The 18,529-nt window shown below is 40.0% G+C and overlaps 1 protein-coding gene across 1 annotated transcript in view; it reads left to right on the top strand.

The window, feature by feature from the left end:
• Positions 1–18,214, top strand: part of LOC111861591 (putative fatty acyl-CoA reductase CG5065) — a 21,178-nt gene extending 2,964 nt beyond the window's left edge. Inside the window, exons 2-9 of the mRNA XM_023846275.2 lie at positions 2,028–2,225; positions 5,767–6,009; positions 8,532–8,662; positions 10,274–10,383; positions 11,894–12,093; positions 13,101–13,345; positions 15,563–15,820; positions 17,387–18,214. Coding sequence (XP_023702043.1) covers positions 2,028–2,225; positions 5,767–6,009; positions 8,532–8,662; positions 10,274–10,383; positions 11,894–12,093; positions 13,101–13,345; positions 15,563–15,820; positions 17,387–17,465 — 1,464 coding nt within the window. The 3' untranslated portion in view covers positions 17,466–18,214. The remainder of the gene's footprint in view (positions 1–2,027; positions 2,226–5,766; positions 6,010–8,531; positions 8,663–10,273; positions 10,384–11,893; positions 12,094–13,100; positions 13,346–15,562; positions 15,821–17,386) is intronic.
• The last annotated feature ends 315 nt before the right edge of the window (positions 18,215–18,529 follow it).

Below are 18,529 nucleotides of genomic sequence, written 5' to 3'. Positions count from 1 at the left end.
TGAATCAGGTTTCGATCTGTTATCGTTGTTCCCAAATATCTGAACTGTGCCACATTTTCAAAACATCTGTTTCCTATCTTTATGTCATGAGTTTTTCTCTTCATTTTGGTGACGAGACATCAAGATATACTTAGTTTTCTCAGTGTTTACTTCTAGACCAACCTCTTTACTTGCGTCAATTAAAGTTTGTGTGTCTTCTTTATGGTATCTACATTATCACCCAGTAGATTCACATCATCGGCGTAGACCAACAGCTGATGTGTTCCGTTTAATTTCAGTCCCACCTGGTTTCCATGGACCGTCCTAATTGCGTATTCTAAAGCAAAGCTGAAAAGGAGTGGCGATAAAGCAGCTCCTTGTTGTAGACCATTCTGGATATGAATTTTATCAGACAAATGTTCCCAATCACAGAAAACAGAATCGGTACTTCGCCATTCGGAAGTCCTCACAATACGGATTCTTTGTCCTTTATTACACGTATTTCTTTTTGCGGACTGTAAAATGTTCTTTACTTTTCTTTTGAGGCAACGAACTCTGAATCGAAACATATCCCTTTCTCGGAATTATTGAATTTTTGGACTTTGTCCATCGTCCAGTAATTTAAAGAACACTTCCGTCCCCTCGGCGTTACAGCTCAGGGCAAGCTTTGGCCTCCTGAACAATCTGCCTCCGTTCTTCTCTGTTCTTCATCTTACCTCCCCGTCCTTTCACTTTCAGTTTATGGAGATCATCAGTACACATCCTCCACCCATCTCAGCTCTTTCGCTGTTGTCGATTTCCGTTGTTAGCCTCCCGCCAGCCTCCAACTTGGAGGAGCAGGGTATCCCTCTTCGTCTAGCTCCTACCCAGTGACATGTTCGGCATGTGTGACCCTACCAGTAGCTACGCTACCGCCGGCATAACTCTCAGGGTCTCAGGAGCACTCAAATCCCACCGCAGCGATAAGGTGGTGACACCATCGGTGGGGTAAAGAACGCTAATTAACTAAAAAATTCGGAAACTGGGATCTGTTTCCGCCCTCAAAAGAGGGGGGAGTAGAAAGCGCTAACATCATATCAGAACGCCGTGTTCTTTAATGTCCTATAGAACATCAGACGATGAATAAGAAGTTCAAAAACCCAGTAATTCCGAGTGTTATACACCACAGTCAGAACACTTTAAGGGGCCCATACACGTACGAGTCTGGCTCGCGAGTATGACTCAGCTCGGGTTCCAATGAGCCAAACTCGTCCGTGTGTGGGTCGCAAATTTGGGAATCAGCTCATGTGTTTGTGGTGAAATTAATCCGAGCCCGGCTCCGAAGTGAAGCTCGCCGAGCCGGACTCGTACGTGGATGGGCCCCTTTAGAATCTGCCACCTTTTCTATTTGATAGTGACCTCTTCTAAAATAGCCAGATTTTATAAGAATATTGTTTAAATCTTATTAGTAGCATGAAATTCGCAGAGGCCCAGAAGTGTCCCTGTGGGCGAATACTGAGCGAAGCTCCCATCCGCTGGTAGTCCTTTCTTATTGATGTCTTTATATACAGCGGAAAGAGACATATGCAATTGACCAGCGTAAAAATTACTTTGTTATAAAACTGCGTTACTAACAGCCTATTCACAAGTGTTCGTCACAACACAGCGGGCCAGAAACACACACAGGACAACATCAAAGAATCCTCTTCTCGAGAACAAGGGGGCAAACATTGGCCCCCCATCAAAAGAAATAATAAGAGGGACGACACGAACCAGCTTGGTTTACGAATTCCAATAGAATCTTAACAAACTAACTATAAATATTTTAACGTATTGGGACAGCAGCTGTAGTTGTAAAGAATTTAGCTTTTATACCCAATTGTATGTATATACTTTAACTTTTAGAATATGTATTCCAACTGTATTGATGTAAAGGTGTCCCTCTGAAGATGGTCTCTGAAGACCGAAACATGTAAGGGTATATATAAATGAAATAAGAAAAATCTTCACCAGTGACACTACAAGGAACTATTTAACTTTTCATATTCGTCTTCTGCTTCAAACTGTAGAAAGAAATGGTGACAACATTGCAAGAATTTTACCAGGGGAAGGTTGTACTTCTCACAGGAGCAACTGGGTTTCTGGGAAAAATGCTGCTAGTGAAATTGCTTCTGTCGTGTCCAGATATCGAGGGCATAATTGTGCTCTTGAGAAAAAACAAAGAAGAAACCGTCACAGGCAGGCTTTCTGCAACTTTATCCAGCTCAGTAAGTGTGATATGATTCCGTTTAAGAAAACTGTTACTGTGAGATTTGGTGGGGAAACCAAAATACTCGGAGTGAACCTGCTCCAGTGTCATTTTTTTAAATTACAAATCAAATATGACATGACCCGTGGTAAACCAGAGACAATGGCGATTAACCGCCAGCGCTATGGCACGGCCCATGTTTTCACGTTCTACTTTTTTCTCTTATTGCTAGTGGGGTGGGACTACGTCCCGTGTACTGCGGCCACTTCTGGCCTATTGTACCAGCCCCAGATGATAGGTGAGGGTGATTGTGGAGCAATTGGTGGAATGAAGATTGGCAGGGGAAACCGAAATACTCGGAGATAACCTGGCCTAGCGCCACTTTGTCCACCACATATCCCACTTGACTAGACCCGGAATCGAACCGGGGACGCCGCGGTGGGAAGCCAGCGACTAACCGCTTGAGCTATGACGCGGCCTTCACTTTCTACTTAGTTTGAGTACATTTATTCTTTGTCTTATTGCTTCAGAAGTCGGGTTGTGGCACTGAACCCAAGTAATTCATCTCATCATTGGGCCCAAAGAAATATAGGTTACGCAATAATTAAAAAATTTCATTTTTTATTTTCGCGATGAAAAATTGTGGGTTATACTGTACAGTCTGGTATATACCAATATTTCGGAGGAACATCCTATACTCACTTCCCCTTAGTGATGAGGTCAAGAAAATGTGGATCTATACATCCACTCCGCCGGTCACGGTAGCCGAGCGGTCTAAGGCATGTACTGTCTTCGCTCGCTCGGAGCCCGGGATCGTGGGTTCGGATCTGTTTCCTGTGAGGTACGGACTGAATTCTTATATATTATTCTTATACACTGCCGGTCACAGTAGCCGAGCGGTCTAAGGCATGAACTGTCTTCGCTCGCTTGGAAACCCGGATCGTGGGTTCGAATCCCACTCAGGGCATGGGTGTTTAGTTTGTGTGTGTGCATTTTTCTGTGTTTGTGTACAGGTAGAGGCCTTGCGACGAGCTGATCACCCGCCCAAGGAGTCCTACCGAATGTGTAAGATCTAGAAAAACCGAAGTGAACGGAGAAGTTCATGGAGGTAGGCCTAGGCCCACTGGGGCTGTAGTGCCAAGGAAAAAAAAATACATCCACTCCCCATACGCCTTCATGGCGTAGTTCTTAATTAGTTAAGCGCAGAGATAACTTTACCTTTAACTTTTATGTTGGATGAATGTCCTGGAGATCGCGAGCCACCAATTAAGAACCACTTGTCTACTGTGTCTACTGGGTAAACCCCGAATAAACATGTTTCCAATTTCTTCTAATTCTTTTGCACGCCAACGGGAACACTGGATTTCTTGCACTGACACACCACCCCAACAACGGGGCAACGACGATGTGGTTAACACAGAGGTCGCCCAAGGCAAGTTAAGTAAAAGTAATACCATTCATGAATTGGCAATGAATGTACTAAAACAAGAATAATAATTATAGTATCGGGGCAGTGCAGTGTAAATAGCAAAAATTAAGCTTACAAACAAAACAAACTCCGTGGCCTATATTCTGCAAACGAACTATGCCGACCGAGCGACCGCCGCTTGTCGGCGAAGTTAGTGCCAACTTTAGCGGATAGAGGGTGTCGCGTCGTCAGAGCAACGGATCCCCACGAACATTAATCTCGGTTTTCTAGACCGGAACCGCTATTTCCTTGAAATATCTCCTCAATTATCCTCACGAGGCTGAGTGGACCCCGTTCCAGACCCATTACTTCTCAGAAAATCTGGTAGCGCCGGGAATCGAACCCGGACGTCTGGATCTGTAGCCCGGAACTCTGACCACTAGACCACAGATACTGACAAGCAGTAATGAGGTGTGGATATGTCAGTGCTTGTTGGGGCGGAAGGGTAAACAGACAACATAGCAGTTATGCTAGGAAGAAGCTGAACCCACCGAGATCCTAATTAACGCAGTAACAAACCATCCAGTGCAAGAAATTTAGAATAGTTTGAATTCGATATGTATCCTTACATGTTTCAGCCCCTTGAGGATGCATGACAAAAAAGTAACTAGTTTTACGATTCTTGTAGAACTTAAAAATATGGATCACAGTTATAAATTTCTTAAAAATTTGTACAGTAAAGTATAGTTCGGCATGTAATGTCTTAGCGCGCTTGGAAACCGGGATCGTGGGTTCGAATCCCACTCAGAGCATGGCTGTTTAGTTTGTGTGTGTGCGTTTTTCTGTGTTTGTGTACAGGTAGAGGCCTTGCGACGAGCTGATCACCCGCCCAAGGAGTCCTACCGAATGTGTAAGATCTAGAAAAACCGAAGTGAACGGAGAAGTTCATGGAGGTAGGCCTAGGCCCACTGGGGCTGTAGTGCCAAGGAAAAAAAAAAGTACAGTTCATTTGGTATTCATTGCACGCAGCACAAAAATTAACGGGCGTACATCTTCTGTGTTTTCTCTTTTGCGAATACAAGTAGGAAAGCAACCATAACATATCATAATCGCAAAAAGATGAAGAAAAGTTTACTTTTAATCAGGAATTAGAGTACGCTATATTTCGCTTGCGCACTAAAACCACTGAGTTTGTTTTTTTTTTTTTGTTTTATTAGAACACGCGTTTTATATTATTGTTTGTTAAAAAATAAAAAAATCACTTTCTGTGAACGTCACATGTCAGCCTCTTTTTTTTGCGTGATTTAAGACCAGTGCCTAAACCGTGCGACTACTCACCCTATGATTCAACCAGAATTTATCGGGAAATCCCCTTTTAATCATAGTCATCTATAATAAAACCTACTTTACATAACGCTATAAATGAACTATTTCATGTATCATAGACCGCCTCTGTGATCTAGTGGCTACAGATCCAGAAGTCCTGGGTTCGATTCCCTGCTCTACCAGATTTTCTGAGAAGTAGTGGGTCTGGAACGGAGTCCACTCAGCCTCGTGAGGATAATCGAGGAGCTATTTCAAGGAAATAGCGGCTCCGGTCTAGAAAATCGAGATTAAATGCCGTGGGGATCCGTTTCGCTGACCACGCGACACCCTCTATCCACTAGAGTTGGCATTAACTTCGCCGACAAGCGGCGGTCGCTCGGTCGGTATAGTTCGCTTGCGGACTACAGGCCACGAAGTTGAGACCTNGGTCACGGTTTCACAGATTTTGTTATAATCCGGTATATTTCTACCAAAGCTTGTCGGGAAATTCAAATTTTCAGCCATATTGTTTATGTAAGGCTATAAATGGACTTCACCATATATCGTATAAATTGTTTGAAAGATGTTAAAATTCGATATAAAAGACTTCCACCGATAGTTGTAAAGCAAGTTAGATTTTCGGCCATACTGGCCATATTAAAGCTTAATTTGGATGTCATAAATTCAATTCTTCACCTATCCCGTAAAATTTTACAGAATTTTCGACATTTTATAACACAGACTCACTAATATATTTAATTATTTATATTTTTAACCAAACTTCGAAGGAATTTTGTGTTCTACTTCGCGGTGTACACCGTTTCCAATCTTGCTTCATTTTGTATAGGTGTTCTCGGAAGTGCCTGAAGAGAAGCTGTTGAAAGTGTCCGCTGTGGAAGCAGATATCGAGGAGCCAGGGTTAGGACTCTCCAGTGAGGATCGTGAACTCATACTGAAAAGTCACGTGTCTATAGTATTTCACGTTGCCGCAAGTGTCAAGTTCAATAAGCCACTCCATGTTGCTATAAAGGCAAATACACTGTCAGTTCTTGGTGTGCTGCAGCTATGTCATGAGCTACCAGAAATCAAGGTAAAGAAAGCACAGTGTTAATCTCTATTCTAACCTTTATGACATGTATCTTGTTGTGTCATCATCATCAGTAATCTGTGAAGACGACAGGTCCACAGTCTCTTCCAAAACAATTCCTTCATTTAATGCGATCTAGAGCTTTCTCCTTAAAATGACAGTATCCTCTTCTGTCCCCAAGGTCATCCAGCATCTTCTTACGTCTTCTTCCTCGTCTTCTTGTCACTTCTATCCGCCCCTCTATCTTTCCTTCGATAACTTTTTTAGAAGGCAGTTTTTACGTAAAACATGACCAATCCAATTAGCCTTCCGTTTTCTTATTTCGTGTAGGATATTCCTCTGCTCACTGACTGTAATTAACACTTCTTCATTTCTCACATAATCGGTCCACCTGATTTTGTTGTGTGTTAATTACGAAAATGTATAATTTGGGAAAGTCGCACAACAAATAATCAAAAAGAAACAAAAGACACTACTGTGTCAACATTTGATTTTATTCGTTTCTGGTGGTACCGCTACATGTTTCGAGCCCCTTTCTTGGGTAATCTTCAGGTGTACACAAATACTAATTTATCTTCTGAATTGCGACATTAATCAGTATCACTAACATAGTGGAACAACAAAAATACGATATGTAGCAGGCACAAGGCTTAAATGGAGTTTTTAATATAGGTAATAAATGCTTTAACAGCCATTTGAATTAGAATTATAACTTGTATCCATTTAATGTCAAGTTTAATGTCTAATATTAATTATATTTGAACCACATTTTAAAATTAAGATATAATTGTCAATATACAATAATCATATACACACAACATGAGCACCAATAAAAACAAATGTTGACATAGTAGTATATATTTTGTTTCTTTTTGATTATTTTTTGTGCTACTGTCCCAAATTATATCTTTTCGGAAGTATATATATATATATGTATTTCTCATAGTTATTACTAATTGATGTTTTCATACTTCTCTGGCCTTTTCGTTCATTTCATTCATTCATCAGTAATCTGTCAGGTGACAGGTCCACAGTCTCTCCCAAAACAATTCCTCCACTAGAGATTTCTCCTTAAAATGTGAATATCCTCTTCTGTCCCCAAGGTCATCCAGCATCTTCTTACGTCTTCTGGTTCGCATACATGGTATCTCTGTTTTTGGAAAGAGACTATCCAGGAAAAGTGATAATGTGGTAGTTTTTCCATTTGCTTTCCACATCGCAGCACAGCAGCCGTTCAAACTACTCTGGTCACGTCTGTTGCTATACGAACTTGAACCATCTCGGGCATCATTTGCTCTGTGCTTCAAGTTGCTGCTGATGACGCTGTTTCCGGCATCAGTTTTTGGTTTTTGGTGTCTCTCTTCGTCTGATGCCTACCCTTTGACCTGTCCAGCAAGGCAGGCCCTGCCAGTAGCTACGCTACCGCTGGTATAGCTTCGTTCATTTATTGCAATATAATTCCATTCTTTGCAGAGTTAATCACATTAAAGACACTAAATTATTTGTATTTCGTTAATAACCATTATGTTAAACAAAAGTTTCAAATATAAGTCTCAGATTAATTAAGCACAATGTTTGAATATACGTATATTGGGGAATGGATGTACAGCTCTGCAGTTCTTGACCTCAGCACTGAGTGAGTGATGAGTTGTCAGCTTCACGCTCTGGCCATTTTATCCCCAGGAAACGCAGTGGGTAGGAGCCGGCCTTCCAGCCTCCAGCCAGTCGCCATACTAACTGAGCTATCGCGGATTCTTTTTGCCTTATCAATAATAGAGGCAAATTCTTACATCTGTTGATCGGTTCACGGCGCTGCGCTTCACGACGACCGGTGTGCCGCCGGTTGCGAGGCGGCTACGAATTTTACCAATGAATCAATAAGCCTGTTGGCTGATAACATTCGGAATGAAGTAATTACAATTCACAGATCACAGGTAGTGTTGAGAATGCAGACATTCGGTGGATTAGTTAGTTACTGGAGAGGGTGGGTTTCCCCATGCACTTAGACCAGTATTGGTCCATTGTGCTTCCCTCTATGACATTCTACCAGTCTCTATACTCTGCCGATACTGGTGCGTACCATCACTCCCGACCGAGCCAGCGAGTTCGGCCTCTACTGGCTTAGCGGTATCTATAATGCTTCCCCCATCTATCAGAGGCGTTAGAGACTATTGTTGGGCGGGAAATGTCCTTGAATTTGGCTCAGTGACCTCCTGTATGAGGTTCTTTTACGTGCCGTAAAGCTACGATACGGGACCCACGGCTTAAAGTCCCTCCCGGAGGACTTGTTCCCTGAATTTTTCCGCCCTTAAAAATTCGACGACCTCCGCCGGGTTTGAACCCGCGTACTACGAGTCATGAGGTGGGAAAGTTACCTCTAGACTACGGAGGCCGCTCTGTACAACCCTATGTTTTAGAGATAAAATATGTATGTTTTGGGTTTAAGAATTTGGAGAAGCAAACCAGGTATCAGGTATTAGTTAAACATGCTGCATATAGTTCTGATAGGTGAACTCTGTGCGCAGGCTCTGGTGTACGTGTCTACAGCATATTCACAATGTCCTCACAGCGAGATTGAAGAGAAAATATATCCAATGGACCTCAAGCTGTCCGCTGAAGGAGAAATTTTGGATGGGGAAAACGGGACGAAGTACAGGTAAATGGAACACAGAAGAAAAATTATTAATAGAAAAATACTATTCTGGATATACATATAAAAAGGTAAAGTTGTTCTTGTCCTTAACTAAGCACTACGCCATGAAAGCGTATGCGGGGAGTAGATATATACATCCGTAAGACATTACTAAGGTCATGACTAGACAACCTATCCCATGTAAGAAGACTACGGTACTCTGGAGCCTCACGATACAGTCGCCTCTACCGGCATAAAATAAGGTCACCACGTAGCGGTCTCAGGCAGCGTCTACACGAGCGCACAAAATGCGTCCGTTGTAGCGAACGTACTTTGCTGAGGACACCACACAGTTTCAGAATGCGGTGCGTAGTTTTTTTGTCTGCAATGAAACTACGCACCGCATTCTGCAACTGTGTGGTGTCCTCAGCAAAGTACATTCGTTACAACGGACGCATTTTGTGCGCTCGTATAGACGCTGCCTCAGAGTTTTAGCACAGAACATCTCTATTCCATTTCTGTACAATTTTACATGTTTTAATCTTTAGTTTCTAATTTTAACCTTTATATCTTTAATTTTACATGTTATCATCTAAGAATTTTAAAATTTGGACCAAAAAGACTCAATTTATGAATTTAAATAATTTCAAGACATAATAAGGATCCTTACGAGTATTTGCAGAATTCGATAACAATTAATTGGAATTAAATAGCTGAAGCTTGAGCATTGTTTGCCTGATGATGGCCCGGTATTAGGGTCGAAACATGTAAAAACAAAATAAGAACAAATGTTGATACAGTAGTGTTTTCTTTGTTTTTTAAATACAGAAAATTGTTGTGTAGACTACAAACCATATATATAACACACAACAGGAAGCAGACTATTAAGACAGGTAACAGATGTTTTGAAAATGTGGCACAGTTCAAATATTTGGGAACAAGTATAACAAATCAAAACCTGATTCAGGAGGAAATTAAGAGGAGACTGAACTCAGGTAATGCTTGCTACCATTCAGTCTAGAACCTTTTTTCTTCTTGTCTGCTGCCCAAAAACATAAAAATTAGAATATACAGAACCATAATTTTGCTCGTGGTTCTGTATGCGTGTAAAAAGGTCTCTGACATTAAGGGAGGAACATAGACTGAGGGTGAGAACAGGGTGTTGAGGAGAATATTTGGACCGAAGAGAGATGAAGTGACAGGAGGTTGGAGAAAACCATAAATGAGGAGCTTCATAATTTGTACTCTTCTCCAAGTATAATTAGAATGTTCAAGTAAAGGAGGGTGAGATTCGCAGGGCATGTAGCATGAATGGGGGAAAGGAGGAATGCATGTAGGATATTGTTTGGAAAGCCAGATGGAAAGAGAGCACTGGGAAGACCAAGGCATAGGTGGGTGGACAATATTAAAATGGATCTTAGAGAGATAGGTTGGTATGGTATGGACTGGATTCATCTTTCTTAGGATAGGGACCAGTAGAGGGCTCTTGTGAACACGGTAATGAACCTGTGGGTTCCCTAACATGCTGGATGTTCTCGAGTAGCTGCACAATTGGTGGCTTCTCAAGAAGGGCTCAGCTCTATGAGTGAGTGAGTGAATATTAACACAGATTACTACAAGTCTCTGTATTTACAGGGATGTTGAGAAGTGGCCGAATACGTATACGTACAGCAAAGCTTTAGCAGAAGACATGATTCAGAAGAATAAGAAGCACTTGCCAGTGGCAATCTTCAGACCTTCAATGGGTGAGGCAGTTCTGTATCCTTTCTCTTTGCAATTACAAATTTTCTTTGTCATCTTAAGATCATCTGGTGCTTAACCTGAACTGCAAGACATCTGAGGTTTTCATGATAGCGAATGTTAAGACCATGGTCTTCCAAGATGTGATACTATGTTTTTTTGTAGCCAGGTACCAACATTTCAGAGGAACCTGCCGCCTCAACCTTCAGTTCAGAAGCTGCAGGCTACAGGAAGACTGTAATCTCAGCCTTAACTGTTTTCAAATGTACTTGTGGCCCTAATTGGAGAAGTTATCATGATGTTAAGATAACGTGAATGTATACAGATGTCCATGCTTGAAATCTAAAGCAGTACTCTCTTATAGTTATGATCACCATGGTTACCCACACTCTGTTGGTAGACTTTTCTGCTTGCTACCTGCTTCATTTCGGTTTCTTGTTTGGCAGATTCTTCAACCATGAAGATTGAGGTGACACGTTCCTCCAAAATGTTGGCTCAATGGGCTATTCAATGTTATATCCCAGAAGACATAACTCTTCAATAACAAATATCATTTTAACTCTACAAGAGCCTGCTTTAATTCATACAGTGCCTAGCCACCATTTTAGGTAATCAGAGCTGCTCTTCTTTCATGGATTAATAATTTCTAAGAATATAAGAGTTTTGGGAGCTGGGGTAGCTCAGTCAGTATTGCATGTGGCTACAGGCTGGATGACTGAGGGGTCAGTAAAGTAGGGTCAAGAATTTTCTTTTCTTTAAATCATCCCAGACTGGCTCTGGGGTCCACCCAACCTCCAATCCAATCGGTAACGTGGACTCTTACCCCGGGGGGTAAAGTGGTCGGGCCATAAAGCTGACCACTCACCTCCAACTAGTGCTGAGATCAAGAAAATGTGGATCCATACATCCACTCCCCTATACGCCTTCATGGCATAGTGCTTAAATTTTTTGAGCACAGGGACAATTTTACTTTTACCTTCACATAAGAATGTAAAGAATGACCTCCTCCAGATGTTTCCTGACTATGTGGTCCAGATGTCATGGTAACAGTTTTCTGAAGTTCAAAATCTTTTTGCACATAGCACCTGTAGGCTTAAGTATGTTGAGAATACTTATGCGTGTAAATGAAGCAATATATTACATAGTTATGTTAGAGGATTAAGTTTGTAATAATAAATGAATAAAGACTTCTACCTTCTGGGACACAATGTCATGTAGTCTGTTGAAAGCTAACCAATATTCTGAAGGATCATGTTGCCTCCATCTTCAGGGTTGAAGAATAAGCAAAGAAAGAAACAAGCACTAAGCACGTAGCAGGCAGTTCTGCTTGCTACGTTTTTTTGCATTATATCCCAGAAAATAGAACTCTTCATAACCACCACTGTGAGAACTTCATATCCTACATAACAAGGGAATAATTCAGTTGCAAAATTAAGATATAAATAGGCAGCAGCATAATTAAAATGAAGGATTACTATGATATCTCAACTGAATTGTATTCTTCTTGTAAATCAGTAATTAATGCCTGGAAGGAACCACACCCTGGATGGATTAACAATGTTTATGGCGTAACCAGGATTCTTGCTGATCTCTATCTGGGGCGCACTCAGATTTGTCTGTACCATGACAGAAAAGTTTGTGACTTAATACCTGTGGACATGTGTGCAAATGCAATGATTGCAATTGGCTGGGAAACAGCAATGGCTGTTTACAGGTAAATAAATTATATTCTCAGTGCAACATATTGATAAGCCATGGTATAATGTATTACAAAAATAAAATCAATTCAGCCATGATAATTATTAATGAAAGAGAAAAATATGACATTCTAAGCATAACAAACGTGTTTTTCTATCGTAGACATTTCTTGTCTCACATATTGCTTACTATTATTGTTGTTAGAATTTTATTTATTTTGTGACGAACTTATCACTGGTACTTCCGGTCTAGAAAACCGAGATTAACGACCATGGGAATCCGTTGTGCTAACCACGTGACACCCTCTATCTGCAAAAGTTGGCACTAATTTTGCTGACAAGCGGCGGTTGCTTGGTCGGTATAGTTAGCTTGTAGACTAAAGCCACAGAGTAGGATTACTGGTACCCAAGTATGGATTCTGTCTGTAGAGGGAGAAAAATATCTCCAAATTTTATTGAGAATTTATGAACACATAAGTGGATTGGCCAGTGACTGGATGGAGAGGATTACTGGATAATTTAGAATAACATAATGTGGAAGGAAATATATATATATATATATATATATAGTGGCATATTTGTTCAAAGCAATATCTGTGGAGGCAGAGAAAAAGCCGTTCATAGGTAATGGCCCATACACACGTAGCAGTGGAACGCGTCATGTACGCTGTGACATCACCCAACAAATGAAAAGCAGAATTTTCTGCATGTCCATGCCTTGCTCATTGTTATGCAACTGTGCGATAAACATATCTCTGTAGCAGTGAATCAACATGCAGCAACAGAGGAGGCTGTGTTATCTATATGTCTGCCCCGAGGTTACATAACAAGCTAGTCTGCTGGTATGTGAAGTGTAGTCACAAGCTGTTATAAGTCTCTAATAAATCCGATTAGCAACCCGTCCGTAGTCACCTAACACGTGACAATATTAAATGACATACATGAACATCTGTACCACAAAAGAGGTTACAGATCTTGGAAAGCACTGTCTGTGACAAATAATTAACCACTTGCAATAAATTTGTTGTTGCAGGGAACAAACAAAGGTGTACAATTTTGTGTCAGGCACTCAAAATCCTATAACTTGGAAAGAGTATTGGTTATATGTTGGTCAGAAAATCAAGCAGTGCCCAGCAGCCCATGCACAATGGTACTACTGTTTAATATGTACGAGATTCTGGCCTATTTACTCAATCCTTTGGTGTTTTCTGCAGTTAGTGCCAGCTTTTCTCTTGCAGATTTTGTTTTACTGCACATCACCACCTAAGAGGTATGCTTGCATGTGTGTTAAAATATCTTCCTAACATGTAGATTGCTAAACCATATGTAGGCCAGAGACATCTTCATTCTTTTGCATGAATACTTTACATAAAGCTACCTGATCAAGCAGGTGTGTAAGAGGAAAAGTTTTCCTATAAAGATGGTTCAGTTTTTACATCTTCTGGAATTATCGCATATGTTGAAAGTGCTCCCAAACTGAGGTGCAGAGAAAGATGTTTTACACTTTTCCTGCCACTCTCCTCAACACATGCTCAAAACGGGGATACTTTCTGGTGTCTTAACACACTTATCACTGACAAAGCCTTCCGTCGATCACGCTTCCATCTGTTTCAGATTTATTAACTAATCTGTGCACTGCACACTTCTTTGCTTTCCTGCACTTAAAATTTCGTTCAGGATCCACACTGAATTGTTGTACGTTACCAGCCTGGTGAAACCTTTCTGCTGATACCGCATACTACAATGATTTCTATGCCATTTTAACTGCAGTTGTTCCATGATCTTGCCACCAGGGGCAGCACATTCTCCTAAGACTACTGACCTCAAACAACTGAAACTAAGCAATAAAAACCGATCACATTTTACTTCATGTGAACAAAGAGGGTGCATCTAAGCATCTGAGGCACTAGGGAACTAGACTGGAAGAACACTTTCCAAAAATGCCTGGATACTGGCTTGTGCTATAACCGACTTAAGACAATGATTTAGCTCATGTGAAAACTCATACAGAGCAAGGTTCCTTGCACTGATTTCCATTTTACATAATTCCCATATAGGATGAGTGAGCGACCGCAGAGTTAAGAATTTGCCCACTTACTGCATAACACAGCGATATGAAGAAGCACTGATTAGACAAACTTGTATAAATATCAGCGGTATACAGTCATTCACCACACAGATGCGATAACCTTACCAAAACCCAGCATGGGCCATAAATAACCCCACAATTGGCAAGATATTTGAGAAAGATATACTAAAAACAGCCCAAAGGCACATTAGAGAAAGAGGCCTGCCTAATGCAAGGCAAATTGAATTCTGCAAATGTCACAGCACAACATTGCAATGCATGAGGCTTATGGGGCATGTGACACTTAATTTCAACAATAACATATCCATGGCTGAGGTATTCCTTGATACTGAAAAAGCCTTTGATACTACATGGCACACTGGCTTGCTATACAAGTTATATAAATTGGAATTTTTGAAGTGTGAGATCAAGCTTATTAGCTCTTTTCTTTCGCAAAGAAACTACTACTACTGCTACTACTGCTATTGCTGCTTACTACTTACAAGTGAAAAGTTCTGTTTTGTGACATCATGTAGTTTTGTAGGTGGATACTGATGTTTTGATGGAACATGCTGCCTATCTTCAGTGTTGAATCAATGGGAATAAGAATCATTTGGGTTATATATGCAGATCTGAAGGAAAGTGGTCAGCCAGACCTACAGAAGGGGGTGAAAATATGGAACCTTGTCTGAGCAGTAAGAATGGTTAGGAGGTCTGAGTGACCACTTTCCTTGTAAAGGCCAGCAGCAAATTACTGCTCTGCTTAGAGAAAGTCACAGAAAGACCAATCTCTCCTCTTATCATAGAGGAGGCCCCATTTCAAAACACATGAACAAAAATATGGTCACAGGTGCTGAGAGGGCCTGAAACCTACAATGACTGTGCTGGCAAAGACCAGCAGCAAATTACTGTTCTGTGTACAGTTCAACCCACAAGTTGGTAACAGCATGTTCATCTGAAATGTAGGTATCCGTCTACAAGGTTAGATGGAGTCTAAACCAATCACTGCTCTGATAACTTCAAAACTGATATAGGTAATTCAATGAATATTTGGTGACAGATTTCCCTATTAGGGGCATGCAGTAGCGTAGTTGACTGAGGCACTATGCTACAAGCAAGAGGATCACGGGTTCGAATCCCAATGAGGTCACTGAATTTTCCGATTGACCTAATCCTTCCAGCCGCAATACGGCCCTGCTGTCAACTCAACCACTAACAGAAATGAGTACCAGGATTCTTCCTGGGGGGTAAAGGGCAGCAGGCACATATGGCTGACAACCTCACTGCCATCTGAGAGCCGACTGTCTAGAAAATGTGGGACCCTCAAGTCTCACAACCCTATTGGCCTCCACGGCCTGTTACAGGGATAGCTTTACCTTTTACATATTTCCTTATTAACAGATGACTCTTTCAATGCAGGCACATCAGGCATTCAATTGAACACCTGAAGTATGTTGTCTTAGTCAAGTATTTTTCTTTACGAGAGTGGAAATATCATGATACAAATGTGAGATCTCTGCTTGGAAAACTGACACCTGAAGATCGTGACATATTCAATTTTGACATAAAGCAATTAAACTGGAATGAATACATTGAATCCTGTGTGAAGGGAGTAAGGCAACACATCCTGAAGGATGATATGAGCACATTAGCATTTGCTAGGAAACGTTATCAGACGTAAGTACAACCACCACACACTACACGAACAGGCAAATTAACTTTGAGGTACTACAACCTACAGGTCCAACATTGTTAATACTGAAGTCCAGGACTCGAACCTATTCCATTTCATCCCAATTCCATCCACATCAGCACATATTCTTTTATGTTCCATTCTTCTTTTCTCTCCACCTTCAAAGCAGTTTTTATTCTCATGAGGTTTTCCAACCAAATTTTTGTTACCACCATATTAACTGCAAGACCAGTGCATCATATCCTCACTTATATACATAATTCAATAAAATTAGCAGCGCCTGAATCCCATAAATTACTTATTTATGTACTCTCTTAATTGCTAACTTCTTTCATCCTGCTTAGATCAAAATATTTTCTTTATAACAAATAATTCCAAGAAAAGTTTCCCCCTTGTTGTACAACATGAGTATAAAAATCTTCTGATGAGCCTTTTGATGAGATAGGAAATGCATTTTCTGTTAGATAAGAGACAACCTTAAATTTACAATAATAACTTTGTCACTCAACATGATCCTTCAGATGAATTAAAGCACTTCTCTTTTTTTAAAGTGTTGATCCTAGGAGAAATCCTTTTAAAAATTATGGAAATAGTGTGAATAATAACTGAACATTTAGCTACTTCCTTGGAAAGAGATCAGTAATGCACCTGCACATAATCACAGAGACACTTCCTGCTATTCACTTAAAAATTCCAGCTTTACATGTTTCTTTACCATGCTTCGATGCCATGTTTCTGACCTTCATGAATCAATAATACAGTAAAACTAGACATGCTAAAATCATTAATGCAGATTTCTAGGCATCCCAAATGAACACATGAGCTGTGTTTAAGGAAGCAGACAAATTAGTTTCTGATGTTGATTTTGTCCTTGGGATGTTACATCATGCGCATGTGGGTGATGCTGCTTAGGTTAAGAAGCTACTTGAAGATGGAAGCACAAATGTCTGCAACACTGCCCACATCCACATGGTATAACAACCCAAGAACAGAATTAACATCAATAATTAACCACTATGAAAGACTAAAATAAGTAAAGTAATCTTTGGTACAGTCACAACAAAAAGTTAAAAAAAATGTGCCTACTAGATTCATCATGTCTCTGTCCCCTTGTAACCACTCAAGAACTAATGAAGGGATTCTCATGAAATTTGATACTGGGCAGATTTACTAAAATCTGACATACAAATTTTGGTTAAAATAAGATAATTACTGAGAATTTACATCCTTCTGCATGTCTCATCAGCATAAATCACTAATTAATTATCAGAAGAAAAGCTGTAGGGAAAAACAAAACACATATACCCAATATAATTTCTTTTCTGCGAGTCTTATGGCTTTCGAGATAAATAAGAGAAATAAAAAATGTCACACCTATTACACTGTACATATATTTCCTTGAATTGAATAATAAGTACTTAAGTAATTTTATTCATTTCTTAATATCATAAACCAATGGCCAGAATTAAGAAGAAAAGGTCATATACATGCTTATCTCTAGTGAAGACTCCAATAGATACACATAGCTGACACAACTTATATGATTACAGGTTATATGCACTGCACTGTGTACTGGTGACCTGCCTTATACTCCTCATCTTCAGAATGGTATGGTATTTTTGCAGCTGAATAAAATGAAAATTGTACTTCACTCAACCTAGTGCTAAACAGATGAATTGGGTAAAATTTACATATATGATGATTGTCTTGACAGAACAATGTAAGTTGCTGATAGTATCAGGGGCATACTGAAATAATTTTCAGCACTACCTGATTACTACTGCGGCATGTAATACGTGCATTCAAAATGGAAGAGGTCATTTCAAAACTGAACCTAATGTAAGTGCTGTTTAGTTTTGTTTCTGTATACTATTTTTTTTTGCCAGTTGAGACTGTTAATTACATTTCTATGGTCTCTTTTTGACCTTTCATATTTTACGCATCTGGAAAAGAAATGTCAGCTTGTATATCATTTTATTTGAACATTCAAGTCAGATCACCTGATGATGACTCAATGAGACAAAACACATAAAAATTGACAATATGGTGAATCCAGATTTCTTATTGTGGTGACAAAATAAAATAAAGGAACATCCAATAACATTCCAGGTTAAATATTTTGTTTTAATTTTAAAGTTGACTCAGCACAACATTGCACTGGTAGGTTTTCCCCCCAATGTCTGTTTAATTTTACATTATGTACCATGTATTTTGTGGTTATTATATTTGTAAATGTTCAACATAACCTACAAGCACACTAAATCTAATATAGGTGAATTTTAAATTGGCAGACTTTAAGTATGATGTTGCATTATCCATATGTTAAGCCTATCTCCATACATCACCAGAATAAAATAAAATTTAGCAGATTTTATGGAGCTAAGACAGTCTTGAGAATTCAAGTCATCTAGTCAAACAGTCTCTCCTTTCATGAGACCTGAACATTCCTGTGTTTACAAAGGCAAGCTAATGGGCATCTACTGAGTCAGTTCAAATCAAGTCCACATTCTCACATCCCATGTGTATAAACTCCATTTTAATATTATCCTCTCACCTGTTCCTGAGTCTACCAAGTGGTCTCTTGTCAACAGGTTTTCTGACTAAAATTAAATGACTCGAAGAGTGTATGCCACTGATTGTGAGAGTCAATGAGTTAAAATACTGACTACATTCTGTAAACATATTTTAAGTTG

This window comes from Cryptotermes secundus, unplaced genomic scaffold (assembly GCF_002891405.2).
Source record: "Cryptotermes secundus unplaced genomic scaffold, Csec_1.0 scaffold2307, whole genome shotgun sequence".
NCBI classification, from domain to species: Eukaryota; Metazoa; Arthropoda; class Insecta; order Blattodea; family Kalotermitidae; genus Cryptotermes; species Cryptotermes secundus.
Note: the sequence above shows the minus strand (reverse complement) of the source record. Positions and strands in the feature narration are given on the sequence as shown.